Here is a 22,321-nt window from a genome sequence, read left to right on the forward strand (position 1 = left end):
AGCAGAACGTCCGATAGCTTGTAGCCACGAAACGACTTTCAGCCAGAAATTTCAGTCTCCCTTTTCCTCTCTTCACGGTCCAGCCAGTGAACGGGTGATCACCAACACGTCCCTGGTAAGACTGGATGTATTCTGCTTCCTCGCAAAGTCCTAACTGATAGGAGTTACTGTAGAATCGCTCCTAGCAAATCTTACATGTGTGTGTGTGATAAAGTGATAGTACGGTACTACTACTACAAGAAGGTAGGGTAGTCTCACTCATGCAGGCCAAGAACCGCACTTGTGTTCAGCATTTCACTATGTAAATCGATGAAAAGTGTGCTGACGTTTTTCTAGGAAGGCCCGCTGAACGTTTTATGGATCGGTTTGGAGACAACCGTAAGACGTCTGTAGTTGTGTTATGCTGTGTTTGTGCTAATCGAGGATATGGTCGCTAATTGCGATTCACATTTTGAATAAAACTTGATCCAATGCACATCGGTCTAGTCCAGGCAGCGGCCTACGTATAATGATTTGACATGATACAAACTGATTGATGAACACACTTAATCATGAACGGTTCAGTTTGACAAGCATATGGATACAAACTTAATGAATGCATTGTTAACTACAGCATTGTCCAACGGTCCTCCATTAACTGGAACACGTCTATTGTAGTTAAAGTTTGCCACCAACCGATATATTGTCAACCGTAACCACGGTCCGAGTTTCAACTACGGCTCGCGTCAGATCTGTTTCATATTTCATGGGATTTGGTCAATTTTTGCCAAGCTTGGATTTTTGAGATAATTTAGCTGTGGGTAGAAGTACGAACTCAACATAAACCATGTCTGTAAAACAGTTGAAATGGCTGTGCACAATAGTTTCATGCAAACGATGCCCAGCAGTTATGATGTGTACAAGGAGTCATGTCAAACTTTTTTTCTGTTTTTATGTTCCCCATAATCAGATATAGTAACATCAACCAGTACTTCTAAAACACGGCGTGTCCTAGAAATCTGGGGAGTTCCACAAATTCCTCTATAGAGGAATTCACACAAACAGTTAATTTGGGCACTCTGTTAAACCATGCTTCGGTTACGCACCAATATGGTTTTAACGAAGGACTTAAATCCCAACTGCACAACTCGTGTGTGGCATGCTTTAATAAATGGTTCGCACAAAGACAGTCTCATTTTTCAGTTGGCAAAGCATCGCAGATATATTGAAGATAGCTGGGAACTCTGACAAGCCACAGCCTGTTTAGCCCTTCTTGTGACAAATTTATTAGGCGCCGTCCCCTAGTTTCCGTCAATTTTATATTCTGCTTGAACCCAAATTACACAAAATTCTTAAAATACGCTCATTTGCCCACAACTATGGACTACGTTTACCTGGCGAACTCCAACAAGAGCGAAACTGTTTGTGGGCTGTCGAAGGACATTCATCAAGCTTAGGATTAGTGTTCCACAAAGAATACACCATACGCAGTTGACAGAAACGCTCAAACAAGTGTGTTCCACTCTTTGACCAAACAGGAATGTTTGCTGACCAACCGTATGTGTAATATGCGGCGTAATCAGATGGCAACAAAATACACCTTAAGTTCGTTATAACCTAAATATTAGTGAGGGTGTTGAAGGGAACCAACTCTTCAATTCGGACCATCAGTCAATCACCAGAAGACTGGCTTCCATTCTGTGGGGCATCAGTAATTTGTTTTCCTATCAGTTACCACTCTTTCTTAAGTGTAAGGACATTTGAGTCTGTTTTTCAACTGTTCTAACTTCATATAGACAAAAATGGGAACAGAAACAACTGTTTGCTGAAAGTTATGCTTAACAGCGTAGTCTACATAGGTATTGTTTGTTTTTCGTCCGTTTTCAAATATGCGTGTGACATCCCTTTGCAGAATTTCCGAATTAAGGAAAGTTCCACAATTTGCACAGGCTTTCTGAAATTGCCACTCAGAAGAAGCTAAATGATTTTCCATTACATGGACTGTGCGATGTAACAGAAAGCGGGGCGCTATCCTATCTTGGTGCAAGTCAGTTGCATTACTAATGAGGCAATGATATTTGAGTGCTAGAAATTTCAGAGTGACTTCTAGAAGGCCGCGAACTGGAATCCCCTTGAAGATTAAAAAACCACGCACTGCAAATGATATCCAACAAAACTGTAGGTAGTTCTCAGGCGTTTTAGCATAGATTGCCGACAGACCGCACGCCCTAAACCAATACATTGCGTTCTCTGTTTCATATTCGCAAGGACAAAATGAAGGAACATTTATTCCCAAAGTTTATCCTCGAAGGCCGCGGTCAGACAACCAACACCAGCTCAGCTGTTTTTTTCCTGATGAAAACCGTGCTATTCGACCAGTAGTTTCCACCATTTGACGTTCGCTACCGTTTACTAGTGACGTTTTCTTGATAATTCTGCCTAAAGTGCGGCAGTTCAATGTGATGATTTTTATAGTTGACGCCACCGTTCATGTGTGAGTTCCTCATTATCTTGGTGATAAGAAACCGTGGTATATTATCGTCTGGGTTACCGGTTTGCTTGAGCGGGTCACCTACCAATTTGGCTTTAAGTGTTCTTGAAGGCAGTATACTCTCCAGTAGTGCCAAACAAAGTAACGCGCTTCGTCAAAGGGTCACCTGGCAGCAACTAGCAGACATCGAGCTTTTCTGCAATTCCTGAAACCTTGAACTTGATCACACTGCGCAAATAACGTTGGTAAAGTTGTGGTTGGGTGGACGAAGGAAAATCTGACAGTGATATGGAGTGAACTAGTCGACGGAATCGCACAGAGCATACAGTCTAATTTATTTAAAGCTCACGATCTTTGGCATGAAAAGATCAGGATGGCGCTTCGCTGGAGAGACTCATCGTGATATCAAACCGGATATCGTTTCACCCACTTTGCGAACGCGTAAGTCACCTGCAAATGCATATCGGCGTTGGACGACCTGTGTGTATTTTTTTAGAGTTTATATTCTTGACACGTGTTATAATAATCTCAGCAGTTGACACAACATTACGTAAGAAATGACGTAAAATAAAACCAAGCGGATGAACCGGACTCCGTGGCGTTACCGCAGTGAACGTATGAGAATTCAAATGGGCATTGAAACACTAAAGACTGATTTTCAAGGAGAAAGTTGGAGCGACCTGTTTGTTCGAAAATGAATTTGGTTTTCGCTGAGCAGTTCTTTCGATGGTTCTGACTTGCCAAAGGATGAAACTGACTTGTTCTTTGTCAAAAGTAACAAATATTTTTGAGCTTTGTTAGTGGGATTTTAGGATTATGAAACAACATGTGTCCGGAACAGATCAGGGCAAATATCGGCTTGAAGCGGAAGGATTTATCTTCAGACCAAGTGCTCATAACCAAATGACGACACAACTAAAAGGAAAGCGAATCTTCATCTGACTTTTGCTTTCTTTTCCACATTGCTGTTTGCCCACAATGAATGTAGTGTACGTAAGTGGATCATGTGGTGCGAAGCGAGTAACTGAGAGACAGTGTTGTGCTATGTATATTCTCCATACAAGTTAGTCACTTTTGGTGACCTACAAACAAATGACTGTGAGATTTAAAACGCAACTAACGACGTATTCGAATCGCAACAATCATACAGATTCATGAAATGTGTACTAGTGTTTATTTACAGCAAGCATGGGGGATTTGCAATGGTGCTGAATTTTCCAGTTAATAACGAATTCGATAATAGAGTGAGGTACGGTGGTAATTTTCAAAGCATATTTCGTTCTGTAAGTAAAGTGACTCTTTTTTGACAAAATCGAGAAGCACTGTGAAGCTGATTCAACTTTTTTGGGAATCATCAGCTGTACGCATCTCACGAAACATCACGGATTTTGAACCCACGTCCTCTTGGAAGGTATTTCGAACACATCCATTTGCCCGCTAGTGGTTGCTCACTAGTGTTATTACCTCACACTTGAGATATGGCGCCATTGACTTACACGAATAAATCTCCATCGAAGATGTATCATATATATCTGCCGGAGATAGGAACACATGAATGACGCGCCAGACCTTGAAACGTGAAACACTGGATGCTTCTAATCACCGAACGTGAAACGGTCCCCTGTGTGTCGAAACTCCATTTCCACAGAAAGATGTGCGTATGGCAGAATTTGCGCTGCATTGTGTTTGTGTTGGGAGCTGCGTCAATAGAACTGATATCTAATCCACCAGAGAGCAACTGAGACTCCTTATTGGTTTTTTTCTGCATATAGTTGGGAACCTGAAAAATAAAATAAACTGTTTTAGGGACTAATACACGGTCTATGGAACAGGATGAGTGACGTTTATATGGTTGAATGGTTACAATAAATCAGCGTTGGAAATGGTGAGTGATAGTCAGCTTTTAATTAATTCTCTGTACTTCGGGAAATTACCATCACAAAAAGCCAGAATGATAATCAAGTACATGTAAATCCTCCTCAAATCCGAAAGCGACACCTTAGAGTTTTAGTTCTCTCGGCTTTCTGTCAGAACACACCTGCTGAGTCTCGTTTGTTTACATGGTCATCACGAAGGGGCCGAAACAGCTCTGCATAGTGCTCACAGATATCATGAATAAAACGCCCTCCATCCACTGCATTTTGATGTAGACTGACTAGGACCTTTCGAGCAGTCGTGTGCCACCGCAATCCACAAAATCAGGTGTTGCTTGGATTAGGGAATATGATGCTCGGAGGTCTAGCCGGTTACAACTTATTGCGTAGTTGTCAGCAAGGGAAGGCTAGAGGCCGAAACGGTTCAAGCAGTTCGTTAACCAGATCCAATGTAACTGTGTGAATACCGCCGTATTTGTGGGCCGGTGATTTGTCGCAATCTGTGCCCATCGCAAATGTTCCAAGTATTTTGCTAAAGGATATTTATTCGGGTGCTCCACTTTAGATTCGGACACGAACAAGCCCTCCGGTGAGCCCGTCTAAATAGAATCGATTTGTGAATCATACACCACTTCCATTTAGCCGATGATGTGGTGGTGATGATGATGATGATATGATAAATTTGAAAAGATCCATTAGGAAGCACGCTGATTAATTATTCAGTAGTATGTGTTTAAATTTGCTCAGCCTATATTAGCTCCATTTTCAAAAAAAATCAGTCAATTAAGAGCGTGTGATACCGAAATACTCAAGGATTTAGACTCGTGAGAATCCGTATTCAAGAAAAGCCCTGACCTAGTTTTCTGGTGTTAAGTGGTCTAACGAAAACGACCGCTAAATTCGATGTACTGGAATAGCTAGAACGTCCGAGCAATAGCTTTGTTCATGGCTGTGTGATACCCCTATGTTCCAATAGACCTGGTAAGATTTTGTTTACCTTAACTTTTGTTACATCGACATAGACGCTGCACACACACGGCGACTAATTCTGTTAAATAGACACGAATGTTTCCTTTAAAATCAGTGTCACAACGCCGTTTGCGAGTGACATTGGTTAGAACTATTAAACCCGTAAGAATTCAGCCATTGTTCATTCTAAAATGTGTGATGGGCCTAGGATTAGCTCACAGTGAATCAGCTGTGTACATCCATCCACGCAGTAAATTAACTCTTCATTCACGCTCATATTTTGGAGAACTGTTGTGTGACATCCCAAAATGGGTGGAAAACGGCTCGTGGATTTCGAATCCATTTTAGCAGACGTCTACGGTACAGGATTCTATCAAATCACTTTACTGATTGCGTGCTCAATGACATGCTTTATTGGTGGTTTGGAAATTCAGACGATTCTGTTTATGCACTATACACCCGCGTTCACTTGTCAAGAAGTACCAGCATCATTGCCACTTTCCGTGAACTGGGTGCCCCGGGAAACGTACGAAAAACTCGTTCAGCATCCGAACGATACGACATGGTTGGGACACGCATCTAACAGTACTGTTCAACAATGCTGGGCTGTACTCACACACCCATCATCCAATGAGGTAACACCGTTTTCCTGCTCAAACTGGACATATGATCAAACAATAATGTCCAATACAGTTGTAACACAGTTTAACCTTATATGTGATCGAAATTTTTGGGTTCCCTTAATGGAAGCCTCTTATCTGATATTCAATTCTGTTGGGTTCGTCGTCGCTTTTGTGAGTGATAAAATCGGAAGACGAATTCCACTACTTGGGTTTGCTGCGTGGGGGATAGTCATATGTCTTGCCACACCATTTGTACAATCCCTTCCAGTACTACTATTTTTGCGCTGCTGTCGTGGAATGTCTACTGCTCTTATGTACATTGGAATAAACTTACTTTCTGAACTGGTACCAGTCAGCTATCGGGCTGCCTACGGTAATGTGTACTGGACATCATGGCCCGTTGGTTATATGGTTTGTGCCGGTATAGCCTACTTGGTACGTGACTGGTTCACCCTGCGGCTATGGTCATGCGTATTTCTGTTGCCCTATCTCTGCTATCCCTTCATTGTTGTTGACTCACCGCGGTGGTTGTACGTCCGCGGACGAAAGAAGGAAGCCATAAAGATACTGCAAAAATTGGCCCGATGGAACCGGGTTTCGCTTCCAGCCGACTATTTCGATCGAATTGAAGACAGATTACCATCTGAGATCGTGAATTGTGGGGGAAACTCTTTGGTAAGTTACGATGCAATTTCAAGTAATGGGATTTCAATTGATCGATTAAAGGACAACGAGCAGGCCAACGATGAGAAAGAGGACAGTTTTATGGATATCTTTAGGTACCCGAACTTGCGGAATAATACACTGATTTTCTGTGTCGTACACATCGCTATTGCTGTTGTGTACTACGGCCTAATTATGGACAGTCTGTTCACCATTGACGACATTTTTATGAACATGGTTCTATCGGGTTTGGTGGAGCTACCTTCCAGTTTTTTGTCGTGGGCAGCATGCGCATATTTAGGACGAAGAAGCTCAACTGCCGCTCTTCTTCTCATTTCGGGTATTGGTGTCCTCGTTTCACGCATGGTAACCCCAAACGTTACTGTTCTGCGCACAACAACTGCGTTAATTGTGAAGTTCGCTCTTGGGATTGCATACTGCGTAGCTGATCTCTTCATTACAGAGCTCTATCCAACAACATTACGCAATATCGGATTCTTCACCGTGGTCACACTTGCAGGACTAGCGTCTGCGGTTGCTCCGTACATAAACTATCTCGGTCGCATAAACACGTACCTGCCCTATTTGATTTACGCGGGCCTGTCGATTGCTTCCGCAATCATGGTTCAATTCGGGCTTCCTGAAACACGTGGCTGTCCACTTCCACAAACCGTGAAGGAGTCACAGGGCTTCGTCCGGGGAAAGGAACGTGACTGGTGTGAGAAAAGAAAACGCATCTACGTAGATCCAGCCGTTGGAAACACTATTATACCCATCCCGGTCAATGAATGAATGGGTGAGCGGTACTCAAATACATTTTCAGTTGACAAATCGCTATCTTCGCACAGAGCAATGATTAACGGAGGTCATCTTTGTTAGAACTAGGTAAAAATCTCTTCCCAACCCAAAATTTTTTTTTCATTTTCCGATGTGACTTATGTTTTTGCATATTTTTGTGTGGAGCAGAGTGAATCTTACGGGTGATAATATATTCAGGTTAACATTTCCGGCCTACATTGATTACTTTTAGCCATCTGAAAAAAAACAGGATTACTTTTAAATAAGCGTTCTTGGATGGTCCCATGTGATAAGTTATCAAAATTTCGACTTACAAACAGCCTAGTTGTTATATCTGAATTTTCATGATCGCTATGTAGAATGCAACAAGAACCAACGAAGCCTCTGAAAGTCGGATTTAGATGTTTCGTGGGCGACATAGGATACGTTCTTAGCCCGGTTTGAGTTCTCTATGATCGAGACCATCGTGTGAAAACAGGGAACTCAAGCTATTTACGTAGTACAACCACTACCTGCTGTTTACATGCATTCTACTGTTTAACAGCTAGACCACTGTTTCAAATGCAACTATTCGTGGATGACATTGAACAACAAACTTATTTGAAGCAGCTAAGTTACCCCAAAGTAAACTTCTTTCTGTTCAACCACTCCAAATCCCGAGCTATTTACACGTCCGCTCCCGATAATCTTGATCAGCTGCAGCCGTAACCACTGTTACTCAGCATTCAGGAATCTGACCCTCAGAAGTGAGGACAAAAGAATGTGAAAGTATCGTCACGGAACCGGCTAGGAATGTTTTGCGGTAAAAGAAAAAGCGAAAATGGGTGAAGACCATTTCCATCCTTTACAAAGTAAAGGCGTTTTGACCTTCTGACTGCAAATTAGGTGGCATGACAGAGGTACTCGTCAGCGCTGTTCCATGTGGTTTTTTGGGCTAGGGTTGGTTGCGAGTGCACAAGCTTCTCAGATTTCTTGAAATATATTTTCAGTAAAGTAAGTTGTCTTAGATGCTTTTTAGGGTCACAGCAGTCTGGAAAGGTTTCTGGTTCTTACCGAAAAAAACTGAGGTAACATAGTACCACACATCCAGATACGTGGCCAAACTATAATCCCTTTGTTTGCAGACGGACGTGTATGATTTGTGGAATGTAAATGCATTTCTTCCCAAGCGGTCTTGGTATCCATCTGACTGGTGCGCTTGAAAATGACCAGTGGCGTGTGTTTGTAAAGAAGTTTAATAGCTACTTACTTCATTTGAATGGCATTGTCGGTCAAAGTTTGAAATACGACACAGAACGTAATAGGTAGGGAGGCCGATAAAAAGTTGAAAACAGCCTGAAATATTCTCGTTCTACCACTGGCTCCGCCGGATCGGACAACCCATTTTCTATAGCTTGCTGTCGCAGTTCAAGTCAAGAGCTTGTTGATAGTGTAATGATATTCTTAACCAATCTTCTGCCTACTCACTAGTAGTTAATCTGCATAAATGATCAGCTTCAGCAAACTGAGTTTCAGATGAGGTGAGGAGCTGTTGATAAGCAGTGTCGATATATTTGGTGCAGGCCATATACTAGATCTTGAAAGCTAACGCATAAAAGATAGATGTTATACACACATCTGAGCGACCCAAAATCCAATATAATTTCACTCTTCAGAACGTAAACCCTTAAGTATATTTCACTCGTTCCTGTTATTAAACTTACCACTTCACTTTACCATTGTAGAGAGATTCCGTAAAAATGCGAGTTAAAATCTTTAATAACCTGTCCATCCCATAAAATCCTAGATCAAAATTCATCCTTATTTGAACGGCAAGCAGGTTAAAATATACTTTCGCTTCTTCACCCAACAATAAATGATATTTGGGGTTAGAAAAACGTAGATTTCCAAACAACGAGCATTTGAACCAAAATATCTCTAGTGTCGAAATTTCTGTGGGAATACCCAAAAGTATCCAAGGACGGTCAATGAGTTCATTATAGGATGTTCTTTTGCAATTAGGCGTAGGAAATTATGGAATGAATGACCACAACCTCAGGCCCTTCCAGCAACCAAGCAGGACAAGGGGCTGTGCTGTTTTTAATTAGTAGAGTATGGCTAGACGGTAGAGTAGACAATGTATGTGCACGCGATGCTGCAACGGCTTTGCGAATTCGTCGTACAAGGAGTTTGTAGCACATTTCAAAGTGCTTCACATCATTTATCAAAATGCTTGCGAGAGTAGTGCAGGACGTCGTGGGTAAACTCACATCTGGAAACAAAAAAACGGCGAAAATACTCANTTTCGGAAAACGGTGCATTCAGAGGGGATGGAGACGGATGGTCTTAAATTTTGAAGTAACGAGTTTCAGGCTTACAAATTAGATTTGAGGTAGTCAAACATTGACGAACACAGGCTTTGTCCACATTAGGTTGTGGTATCTACATGTGACTGAATTATATTCATCTACTTGTTTGTTAATGACAGAAAAGACCGGGGTGTGAATTTTCCGCTATACTAACGTGCACCTGTCATATGCCTGACTGTACATTGAAGAAATCTGTGCAGACTGATACTTGATTTCAGTAAGGTGGAGATTTTAATTTGATGATTGAGAAAACAAGAATCCAAATACCACACCATTTTGACCGTTGCCAAAAGATTCCTTTCGTTGGAAGAGAAGGCAAAGATCATCAATTTAGCTAAAGGGGCAGCTGATTGGTGGCCGCTGCAAGCTGTTTGGTTGTTGGGATCTATCAGCCATATAAAAACGTTATAACTTATCAGCGTTAAAACAAGATTCGAGCCACCCTTTGATGGTTGTGAATTAATTGTACGCCATTTCATGTTCAATCTAGCCAATCGTCATCTATAGAAGTTCTCAGGAAATGATAGTATAATTGACGGTTGCTGAGAATCCATTTGTATATCTCCGTATTAATGTTTTCGCAACCACTCTGTTTTATTTTGACCAGTATTTTGTCTGGGAGGGCTTTGCATTCCGTGGACTCATAGTCACGTTCTCTTAAAAATGCACTATGATGTCACCAGCTAGGTAATGCTCTGCATTGTACCACAGGTAGTAATTACAAATCACCTAGGTTAATGGAAACGGGCACACCCTCATAAGCGAACCTTTGCGGTGCAGGATGAAGTGTAATTTAGTTTTCAAGTAGTCAATTCATGTTTAGCCGCTCTCGAAGGTCATTTTCAGACAAATTTGCAGGCCATCACCTATGTTAGCTCCCGCCCATAGAACACGCACAAGCCAAGGAAAATCCATACGAGAGCCCTTACGCAACCACACCGTTTGACGTGATAATCGGTTGCGAAATAAGCCCTACTGTTACTACCCGACAGACAGATCTCTCGCTTTTTGTATTAAAAACATGTGAATGTTAGCACCGCCATAGTTTGGAAGTGAGTGCTAAGGCAGGATATAAGACTAATGAAAAGGTAGAACGTCGACGATGCTCAATGGACAGAACCGGCAGGGATTGTCAATTATCTTCCATCAATCATATGGGAATTATGCTACCGAATAATTGACTTCAATGATTTGGGTCGTTGAGACAAGTTCTAGCTCTCTGAGATATAGCCGGGACCTCTCTTCTGAGTAAAGCCTGAAGATCTAAACACAGTGTCACCACACTCCTTGATCATATGCAAAGTATGACAGAAACTCACGGCGTTAAGCGGAATTCCTGCATCCCCATTTTTTGTTCTGGTCTTTTGTCAGATGCCGGAATGCAGCTTTGACGCCTGACCAGTCGTTACTCCCATATTTCATCAGTAATATACGGCGTTGCGCCAGCATGCGTCTCTGTGTTTGCCTGTTTGTGGCGCACTCATCGGCTGGTCAAGCGAATTGGGCTAAGTAAGAATCGCTTCACAAAGTAAGAAGCACAAAATACACCAAATAGTAGAGTAGGGTAGGAACAAAAATAATAAAACCTGAGGAATAAAACTAGGAATTTTTGAAAAGAAAGTCCTTCAAAGGCAAGCTGCTGCCGAATGTGTTTTCACACTTTGGTAAGAAAAATATATATTACACATAAGGATAAATGCGTGAAGGTGTACTGGTTGCAACAAACACGAGGTTGCAAAGCAAGTCGGTGTAGACGAGGAGCTGAAATAGAATTAACCTGAACCTCTTGGTCACAATATTATTCAGCTTAATGCCTCGCAACAACGTCATCTCACGTTTTATTTTGGATAACGAAGTATGCTTCAGTACTACTCATAAGGTTGAAAAAATTTTGACAGCCCACTGCCTGTTGTAGGTTTCTATTGATTCATCGGATAATCCTAGTTTTCATCAATAGGATTTGTCTGTGACCTCTTAAACCCTACGAAAACACGCCCATCCTTCAAAGTGAAATGTGAGTCGGCCTTTGCTGAAGACTTGTAACAGAGGGATCCTTGTAAAATTAATCTAAATCTTACGTTTGCAAACGAGGGTTTAGCGAAAAATACGCGTACTTTAATGCTCCCATCAGAAAAAAAGGTCATAAAGATTATGAGATTAATTGTCTGGACTTGACATTTCAAGGGTCACTCAAAGATTTGAAGCATACGATAGTCGGCTCTAGAACTCCACGCCACTCGCAATGTGCCATGTGCTTCACGGATTTTGTGCGGTGTCAGTGACAGTAATCTCATAAGTGTGTGGAGGAATACACTGTACGTGGCATTTCACTACGCATTTGGCACTATTTACTCTCCCTGTTAAAATAAACAGGGAAGTACATCTTGTCTACCGAAGTATGTGATGATGCTGTGATGCTATTTATAAAACGCAAGATTCCTATATGCCATCAGAGACATGAATTTTTCACTGACTAAGCAGTAGATAGACTTTGGTTAGGTTCTCCCTGCCAAAATAAGCCGTGCTAAACAAAACAGCACATAAAATGGGTTAGTTTCAGCCAAGATACACGTCCTCTTAAGGAAGTACACGTAAGATAAATGAGCAACTGTGAGATGTGATTTCGGAAAACTGAGGGGTTCAACAGTTGTGGTCACATTTGATGAGCTGATTGCCAAGTGATTGCAGAAGCTAAATCTATTGGGGTCGAATAACAAACAGCGGACTCTAATGGAAGCATTCATGAACTAATATGCACCGGGGTAAATCGTCTGAAGTGTGAAAAGATTTGTTTAGCGGTGGCTACCAAACAGACGGTACGTTGCTCAAAATTTGGCAACTCGGCAGTACATTAACCACCGATCCACAAAGGGATGAACTAGTTAAACCATGATATCGAATCGCAATTTGAAACAATTGTCAAATAGACAGAAAAACTCAAAACTACGGTGCAAAGAGAATTGAATCGACTCAAAAGGCATTACTTAAGATATCAAATCGTGAAAGAAATTGATCCGAGTTGAAAGCGCCTGACGCAAAGTTATTGTTTTTAATTAGAGCGTTTTTTTTGTACTAAGGCATAATCAGCACACCTTTTAATGGCTCACAAAAAACGTACCAACCTCAGCGGCTTGGCCTACATGCCTACATGCGTAGAATTGGAATTTCAGAAGACTCATGCTCTCAGCCCGCACAGGTCGCAAGTCACTGACAGGCAGGTCGAGACAAGTTTCGTCAAAATAGTCACGATGATAGTAGGAAGTTTTAAAAAAATTTACACGCCGCCTGGAAAAATATGGCCTCTTGGCCTTTTGCAAAACACTTCCCCTGGACGCCTTCCACTCAGAACTCATAGCAAGGAAGACTATGTCACTGGTATGGTACATGGTGCTTGCATGTACATGCGTTTGCATAACTCTCCAACATTCTGACAGGAACGAAGGTTGCTTGTAGAGCGACTACCGATAATCTTTTACAAAATCGCCTCACACTCATTCGCCATATACGATTATGACCCTTGAATTTTTCCTGACCACTTGTGTATGCAATACTTTGAATATATAATGGTAGTAGTTTGTAAGACGTGTTTTCTGGTGCAAAAGACTCTGTCCTTGACATACAACGGCTTCGAAATTTTTCGAGCAAGTCTGTGTGCGTTTCTGGCGTAGTGCGGTTGATCACCATCCCCTCCCTCCAAACCAAACCATGCTGGTTGGATTCATCATTATCAGAACTGGAATTACTTGATGCATGACACTTACAGCATCAACTACTGGACCTTTTACCCGAAAATAAGAAAGGATCCGGAAGATTTACTTCCAGCCTGCCTGGTCAGACAATCGACTTATTCTTGTGTTTAAAACGAGGTGGCTCGAATTTGACGCGATATTCATTTGTGCAAGGCCCGCCATTCAGATAACAAGTGGCCTTTCCGCAAAGGGTCAGCCTTTAAAATTTCTAAGTATGATGCTCCTGTATAACCCGTAACGCACACTGTTTGGTGTTGCCTTGCTGGTTGGTTTTACATCTACTCATTTCGAATTTCCATTCGGCTTCATGGGAGACCCCAGATAGAAAAACATCACCCGAATGAAATCTCCATGCCGTTCACCCTAACGGTGCACCGATATTTTTGCATAGATTCCCGAACGTAGCTGGCTGCAACTGGTTAGTAATAGTGTTGAACCGACGCGCAGGCTTATTGCCTTTGTAACCGTGTGACAAATTCAGTGTGACTGTCTCTGTTGAATCGTGCGGTTCTAGGTGAATCTGATCTATCTCGGATACTTGCAACAGGTTCTCCTGTTTCCAATGTTAGCAGTCTAGCTCTTTCATCACTTTTGTCATGGAACACAGACGCATTAATCGTCTTATCTTCGTACAAGCAATCTAAGCAGCAGAATATATATATAAACCCCTATCTGGGCTCGTTCGTTTACTCATTGTGCCGAAACGCGACGATACAAGAGCTGATTGCAGGGAAGTTTATTTTATCGACAAGACTATATGCGTCCCGTCACTTGGCCGAAAATTGACAAAAGACCGTTTCTCAATGAGCAGGAGTTTATTGTTGAAAGTTATGTCCACTGAACGGCTTCACTCACATAAAATCTGTTCATTAATGCGATCTGTTTTCATGTTTTTGGATCAACAAAGGATTTCCACGTATATGTTGTGGCCCCGATCAGTGTAGTCCGTCAACTGAGGAGAGCGGGTGAGTTCATCATCATCTTCTTCAAATCACAATGATGAAGGACTGTCATAAAAAACACCAACATACTTTAACAGTTGGTTAACCTTTTCATTCATGCCTCGGAAACTTGCAGAATAAAAAAGCTGTTTCCATTGATGCAGCAAGACTAATCGAGTAGCTGGATAAGACAAGGGTGAAAACCTTTCACCCCAGTGTTTTGTTATTCCAGCAAACACCTAGGAACGGCCTAAGTTTGTAAAACTGAACTGAGCGACGCTCAACTCTGGTGGCCACACATCTCGAGTCCCTGTTGTTTACTCTACTTTCACATCACTGATTTGCTTCAGACAGATCGCTTACATACCATTATTATTATTGAGTCGCCACCTCCGACGCACATCCGAAATCTTAATGCACATACATCGGCTGACTCACCGCCGTTGCGAAATTTCAACAACAGAGAAAAACATCAATCCTTGGAAGTAATTGGATGAATAGTGCTCTCTTTTTCACAAGTTGTTTATCTCCTGGCTTATTGTTAATGTTGTGTTGTGTTGGAAAATGGATTTTAGAGTTGCTTGGCTGATGAGCATAAGTTGCGCTTCATGAGCTGGACACCCCACTGAATGATGTTGGTGTTTTCAAGCATAAAAAATCAGAGAATCGTGTTACAGTGACGAAACGATCGGTATATGATACACGTTTGGCAGATGTCCGTCCGCTGTATGATATAAAATCACGTCAAAAATACCATACATCGCTGATTCTTCAGGTTGTACGTGAACCTGATCGTAGGATGCACTGAAATGAAAACTCCACCACGTATTGTAAACCGGTGCAGTTGGGCCGTGCAGAGAACCTATCGCTAACATATCTAAAGCGTACAGATGGGGCACAACAGTGAGGTTTTGTACGATATTAAGGAATTCTTCTGCTACCTCTCACCAGGCGCCCAATACAAACCACGAAAATAAATAGACTTAAAAAAAGAAAATTTACTATTTCAACGGCCTGCTATGCAAGGGTTGCACCAATGAACAAATTGGATTCCGGTTCTTATTAGCTGATAGCCGCAGCCTCACTAAACTTCAGAACTCTGGAGTCTGTCGTGCTGAACACGGTAGACCAGTATAGTCGCCAGATCGATCTGATACTTGTTGTCAATCGGATGAAAAGCAGCCGGCGAGGCCAATATTGTAGGCTGTGAACTTGTCTGACATTGCTGTTTGGTCGGTACATCTGACTGGTTCAGCATCCTCCGTACTCTCAGCGCCAGGTGCTCCCCATCCTCAGTCGTATTTCCGTTCCACTTGGGGAGATAGCCGTGTACTCATGCTAGAATCTGCAGATGAATTTGGATTTGGCAGACGGTGGTAACGTAACTCTGACAGAAGGCGATTTGTGTTAGTTAAGAAGATCAGTCCTTTGTACCCAATCTGTCGGATGACACTATTTGTACTGGCCTTCAGTAGTGCTGACCACGCCCTTGTAGTCGCGCACACTTTCCAAATGAACACCTTCAAAAAGTCACTGAAACTGACCGTACTTCAAGGAGTATTTAGTCCTGCCTGAAGTTCGACAGCAGTGCATATTCATCGAGCTCAATGTGGTAAAGTTTTGACCTGAATAAGCTAATGTACCATCGGCACAAAACCCATGAAATGTTGGTTTTGTCCTGTCCAAATATGCTTGCAAAATACTATTATTAAAATGGTTCCGTCGGACCTAAGTTGGACGGAAAAATTAATAAAAGTAGACCTGCGTTTATTTTGTTCCAGACTGAACTCACTGTTTGAGTCCAGAGGTTTTCAGATATTGTAAACGCTCTGCGCTTCCTCTGGTTACTTCTTAATGACTAAACTGTTGCCAACTACATGAGAGTTAAGTTTGCAACGGGAATGTCGGGGAAAATAAGGCTCAGAGGTCTTCTCAACGTTATCCTTTTGGACACAAATGAATGTCTTGAAATTGAAGTTAATGCTTGTCATGAATGACGAAATCAGTCGTCCGAATTCCCTAAAGAATGTGGCAAGTGCCGCAAATCGAAAGCTGGCTTGGTAGCCCACCATAGAGTTCACGACAGTGAAAGTTTTGGTGCGAACACGGTTGCCCAATTGGCCTTCGCTGATTATTCCTGCCTTTTTCCGACGAAGATTGGCCTAAATCAGCATCGCCGGCACGCACATCCCACCCAGCATAATGCAAATAAGCTTGACCGAGTGAAGTAATCCGGCACCCGCTGATCCCAACAAGAGTCACAATCGCTCTTGCGCCTGGCTAACAATTCATATCCGTCTTGTGGCGCGTAAACCGCATTGTTCGCGAGTCGACCGGCTAATAGCATCAAAACCAGGTTACGGATGCTTAACTGGCAAGCACAATAGGGTGAATCATCATCTGGTGGACCTGACCAACTATCGGTCAAGACGACGACCTACTCATCAGAAGCCGATGGCTACAGCGTCTGGTTTAAACAAACCGTAGATTGCGCCTTGGAATTCCATGCTGACAGTTCGCTTGCTAGTTTTGACCTTTTGGCATTTGCCCGAGGGTTGCAGTCTGGCATCATGACACCGGAGTAAATCCTGTCGCTTCTGGACCTCCACGCCTTCAGGACATTCCCACACACTTAGAAGACTGCACCGCGACGCCGTCGTCAGTTAGCTTGTCAGATGCCGGTCTACCGAAAGCAGGCCCGCCGAGCCAACTACGCCTCCCTCCAGACCCTATAACACCAAAGACGGAAAGATGCAGCGTCTGCTGTGCTCGATGGGTCATGGATCTATACAAAGGCAACTGCAGTCTAACTCTGGACGCCGAGCAGTATTGGATACAGGTGCTCTCAGCTCCAAAAACTCGTGGATAGCCGATCAAGTCGCGTAGTACTACCGTCAGATTGGAGGTTGATTAATCCAGTTAAAGGAGGGAAAGTCGGCCATACGATCCGTTCAATGGGCAATTCGTCCCCAGGCCTGGACAAGCTCCCGCCCAGGATGCTCCGCCGGTTTAATGCTAACGTGCTCGCTGGGTATTTCAACTTACTATTGTTACCTGGAGGTTGTCCCCCACATCTGTGTTGAGCCCTTATTGCCCTAGTTCTGAAGGTCCCAAATCCGGTTTTATCGGATCAACTAAGACCGCTCTCCCTGTCATCCATTCTTGTCCGTTGCTTGCATAAGGTGCTTGCTGACCGCTCGAGTCGTAGATTGCAACTGCCCTCACTCAATTTTGCATTTCTACATCGAGACGGCTGTCTGGAAGCTACATCGCTGTTGCATGCCATACCTCGTCACCCTTCAGCGACTGCTTCTAACTTTAGCTTGGAGTTTGTTGATATCTCGAAAGCGTTTGATTCGGTTACGCATGACAAAAGCGTCGGATCCGCCGAGGCGTTTGGAGCAACGTCACATCTGGTTCCATACATCACACAGTCCTATGAGAAGGCTGCAGCAGTTTTCCCCAGTTCCGAGGTCCACTGCCACAGAGGTGTGAGACAAGGAGATCCACTGTCCCCAATTGATGAGGCTCATGAATTGTCGATGCCGCAACTGGGATAACAGTTCCATGACAACCTAGTAGATGGTCTTGCCTTCGCTGACGACTGGGTCATGTGTGCAGGAATTCAGGCCCGCCTTAAAGAGAAACTTGAAGCCGCTGCAGTCGAGTTGGGAAGGGCTGATATGAAGATAAACGGCCGAAAGACGAAAGTGATGGTGATTTGTGGGGAGAGGAAACATCGGACGACGGCAGTCTCAGTCGAACCATTTTGCTTCGTCGAGGAATTCATCACTCATCTAGGTCCGACAGACACCGTAACATATTTGGGCATTCCCTCTACTTTAAAGAGGAAAAAAGTCTTCAACCACCGACAGCACCTGCTCAAACAGTTCGAAGAAGTGACGCGTGCCCCTTTGAAGCCGCATCGAAGAATGGATATCGCGAGGAACTACATGGTACCAAGGCTGACCTATTCGCTCATGCTCAGTCAAGTCTACCTACCGTCCACTATCTACCGACTACATCAGGCGATCTATATACGTGGCTGGCTACGTTTACCTAAGGATAACCTAATCAGCTACATCCACGCCGGTAAACGACACGGAGGACTTGGTATTCCAAGGCTGACTGCAACAATCCAAATGCAGCGGAGATCGCGTATGGAAAAGCTCCTTTCCATTCAGCGCCGAGTACTACGCAATGCGGTCAGCGATTCTGCGTTTGGTAAGATTGTTCGGGATATCCGAGTACATGGCGCATGTGTAAACACTAAGGAAGAGCTGGTGGCTGCTTGGGGAGATAGTCTGCACAACAGTGTTGACGCTTGCGGTTTACGATAGTTGGTTGGTTTACCTTTTTCTAACCGATGGATTGTATTTCCAGAGCGAGTGTTTCCTCGAATATTTATCCAGCTCCGATGCAACCTGCTCAGGATGTGTTTTAGAGGCGCTCCGCATGATAATGGTGACCAGATTATCTTATGTTGTGGAAACTGTGGCCAAACGGACAGTTTGATGCATATTTTCCTTTCGATATTTGAATTCAGCTAGATATCACGCATGATCAAGAAAACACTTCCTTACGCCTTATGAAGAGCGATAGGGTGGTGATGACGTCCATGTGAGTTACGCTTTGGTACAAATTTTTTATAGAGAGCCTGTTCTCAAATTCAGTCTAGAGTGGTTCATACCCATGAGGTTAAAGGTTAACTGTTTGTTATAACCATTTGTGCCTTGAAGTCTATTCCTACGGTTTTCCAGTCCAACTAACTAAATGCGGAAAACTTACTAAATTTCCGCACATTTCAATCTTACAGCCACAATCATTTATAGATCGGTAGACCACGGTATCTAAGACACCGGGACCGAAACGCAGTTGTTCATCGTGGAAGCTTAGGGAAACCGTAGAACAGTCCTGATTCTGTCCTGACGCAACTATTCTGGTTAGCACACAAAAACTCTGAAAACATAGAGCAAAATGTTGGTAGCTCAGGTATCGTAGATGGTCGTTGGTTTGTTCGCTGAGCTGGGCAATTAGACCGCAAACATTTAATCACCAATCGAAGTGACATCATCAGTGTGTTGTTAAGGAGCGTGGTGGTCCGCAGTGATAGGTTGGTGGTTGTGCCAACAACACGTTTGCAATCAAATTGGCTCCGCTCAGCGAACAAATCAGCAACCGGACACTAAAGATACTGACCTGCTGTTATCTGACCTTACCAGCCAGTTGTAAACTGGGCCGTGCTAGGACTAGTAAACCAAACTTTCAGCACTTTGTAAATTACGTGTGTCAGTATGCTGAGTGGCTTAAGTGAACTCCAGGTGATATTACCTTGACTTTCTGTGCAGCAATTGCTGCGACAGTTGTGATCTGATTACGGTGATACCTAAGAGATAGTAAATGACTCACCGACGTAGGAGTAAAATCCAAATCAGTTCAGAGGGGAAATTCTTCACAGTTTGCGTGAAGCTCTCACCTGTGAACTAACTCAAGCAGCCATTCGACGCGTGCTCACTTGATATGGGTTTCGTAGTATGTCTATTTCTCATTATCATGCCCCAGGATTATTTGATCGGAGGATGAGTGCCGTTATGTCCTGAATAGATGCGAGTTATTCGCACTGTTGATCAAATGCTTTATCCACTGTTCGGGTAGTAGCTGGTTCAGAACTTCCTGGCGTTTCGTGGGGTACGCATTCTTGGCGACTTACAATGAGGATGAAGCAGCTATACAGTGTTTCTCTGCTTTTTGGTATAGAACTGCTTTATTTGCAAGACGAAATCCGTTTGCAATTATCAAATCCCCTCAGTGTGCCAAAAGAAAGGAAAGTTTGTCGGCCACTTGGTCATACCCTCAAACGTTGGTTGCAAGCATGTCATCCTTGTTTAACACGACCGGATTGTTTTCCATACTATTTTCCATAAAGCTTTTGTAATACGCTACCATATGGAAGGTATTTGGCCTTTCAACTTCATTTCTACTTTTGAAGACGACATTACCATTAGGAACATAAAACTGTGCCAAATTTTGTGCAGTATCCTGACCTATGGACTCTTCTCTGGATAGTACTGCTATTAGTTGCGATGACCAATATGACATACATCAAATCAAACGCGTTTAGATGGGGTTGTTGGCGGTGAAGCTTTTTGTCATGAAAACCCAATGGACGCAATTCTACTTTCAGTTAGTGCTCATTTTGAAAGGGAAACAATTTAAACTGACCGTGACTTGGCAAGCGACTGAGCGTTTGGCGTCTAACAATTTCGGGATGTATGGAGATCCCAAGTGACTGTGATCGGTAACAACCGTCGAACTTTTTGCACTTCGACTGCAGTCCAATTAGAGCTGTCTATAGTTCACTCAAAAGTCCTAATACGCGTGTTTTCCCTAATTCAGTGTGCAGATTCCGCTGTGGCTGCGAACGGTGAACCACTTACAAAGTTGGAAATGCCGGTTATTCAATTGTTTTTACTTTGTTTAAATTGACAATTTTTACTCAAAACTTGTTTATCATTGTCCACTGTGATATTGTAAGTTGGTCACGCACGTTTCCCTGGGTTGTTGAGCATGGAGAAGAGCCCATCATTTTGTTTTTTATCGCTCATCCGCTTTGTATTACCACAAGTCACTTATTCTTGACTACTGATGTAATGTCACTGGCACCATCAGTGTTATCTTTGGGGCCTCGGGCAATAAAGCGAGAAGATTTCGCGACATTCAGTTTGACTGTAGCCGGTTGCATTTTAGGTTGCCACGTCATGAAATATCCTCCAGAAATCTTGTGCCAGTAATCTCATGGTTGAGTAAATGGACATACGGTCATTTAAATCTGGTAAGTTGATTCTGTTGCTCTAACGATTCGGGTTTGTAACCAAGTGGTTACGCAGAATTTCGTCACAAACTCGCTGCAGCCAGGTAACTGCTGCTACGCTGAGCAGACACTGACGACAAAGTGTTTAAAGATACCTAATTTCCCCGTATTTGAATGACCAGTTCCCAAAACCATAGAGTATGAGTGTTCATACAGGTGCCTTATATGCAGAACTCTTTAGCTTCACCGAAATTTGTTACTGACGTCACAAGTGATGCAAGCTTCCGGACACTTGATTGTCCGTACACTGTCTCCATCTTTCAAAGCACGGTCGTGGCTTACGAAGCTACCAAGATACGTGAAATGTTCAGCAAAGCCAAACTCTATTTTCCAGTGAAGCATGCAGCGATGGGAAACGTTGAAGCAAAACCCTGCATTTGAAGATGCAAGATGCGTACAGAAAAATGGGACAAATTAGGATATTCTGATTGAAGTAATTTACATGGACAACTAATGTTCACAAGATTTCCCCAATTAGTCATTTTTGTCATTTTTTCAAACACCTAAGAGCTTACGGAATTATATGGTGTTCGTCAACTAGGATCTTGTAAAGAGGTGCTTTCGCCAGGTCCTAGTCAATTTAAAGGATTTGACCATATGACTTAAGCGCTGATAAGTGTCTACAAAACGCTTGAATCACCGCTTCAACTCCAAATTGTGTATCAGGCAATGACGGATTTCCATCGTTTTTAGTGTGAGAAGATCGGGCTAGCAGCATGGTACTTCATGTCGACTGCCTACATTGAAGTCTGCCAATTTTTCAGGAACCACTTGGTTACCCTCAGTGGGACGTTTTAGAACTTCCAATGAGATTTGACTTCACTGGCAGCTGTCGGAGTACCCGGTAGCGCATATCGTCCCACAAATGATGGTCGTGAATTCACTGGAAGGTAAATAACTCATATTCAACTGAATTTAATTTTGACATTGTGGTTTGCGATCAGCATTTTTCAGTCACTAAATCCGAATTAGCGTGATCATTAAAATTTCAAAATTGTGCAACACTGGAAGTGGC

General features: G+C 42.9%; 2 protein-coding genes across 2 annotated transcripts; both read left to right on the plus strand.

Annotated features, from left to right (window-relative positions):
- Positions 1 to 5,621: 5,621 nt before the first annotated feature.
- T265_02669 (hypothetical protein) lies at positions 5,622 to 7,391 on the plus strand (the record flags this gene model as incomplete). The annotated part of the gene is made up of 1 exon (XM_009166971.1): positions 5,622 to 7,391. One exon carries the CDS (start codon positions 5,622 to 5,624, stop codon positions 7,389 to 7,391), a length of 1,770 nt encoding a protein of 589 aa, XP_009165235.1.
- Positions 7,392 to 17,995, plus strand: T265_02670 (hypothetical protein; the record flags this gene model as incomplete). The annotated part of the gene is made up of 3 exons (XM_009166972.1): positions 7,392 to 7,395; positions 16,997 to 17,274; positions 17,543 to 17,995. 3 exons carry the CDS (start codon positions 7,392 to 7,394, stop codon positions 17,993 to 17,995), a joined length of 735 nt encoding a protein of 244 aa, XP_009165236.1.
- Positions 17,996 to 22,321: the final 4,326 nt, after the last annotated feature.

The sequence above is a fragment of the Opisthorchis viverrini genome, assembly GCF_000715545.1.
Source record: "Opisthorchis viverrini unplaced genomic scaffold opera_v5_34, whole genome shotgun sequence".
Lineage (NCBI taxonomy): Eukaryota > Metazoa > Platyhelminthes > Trematoda > Opisthorchiida > Opisthorchiidae > Opisthorchis > Opisthorchis viverrini.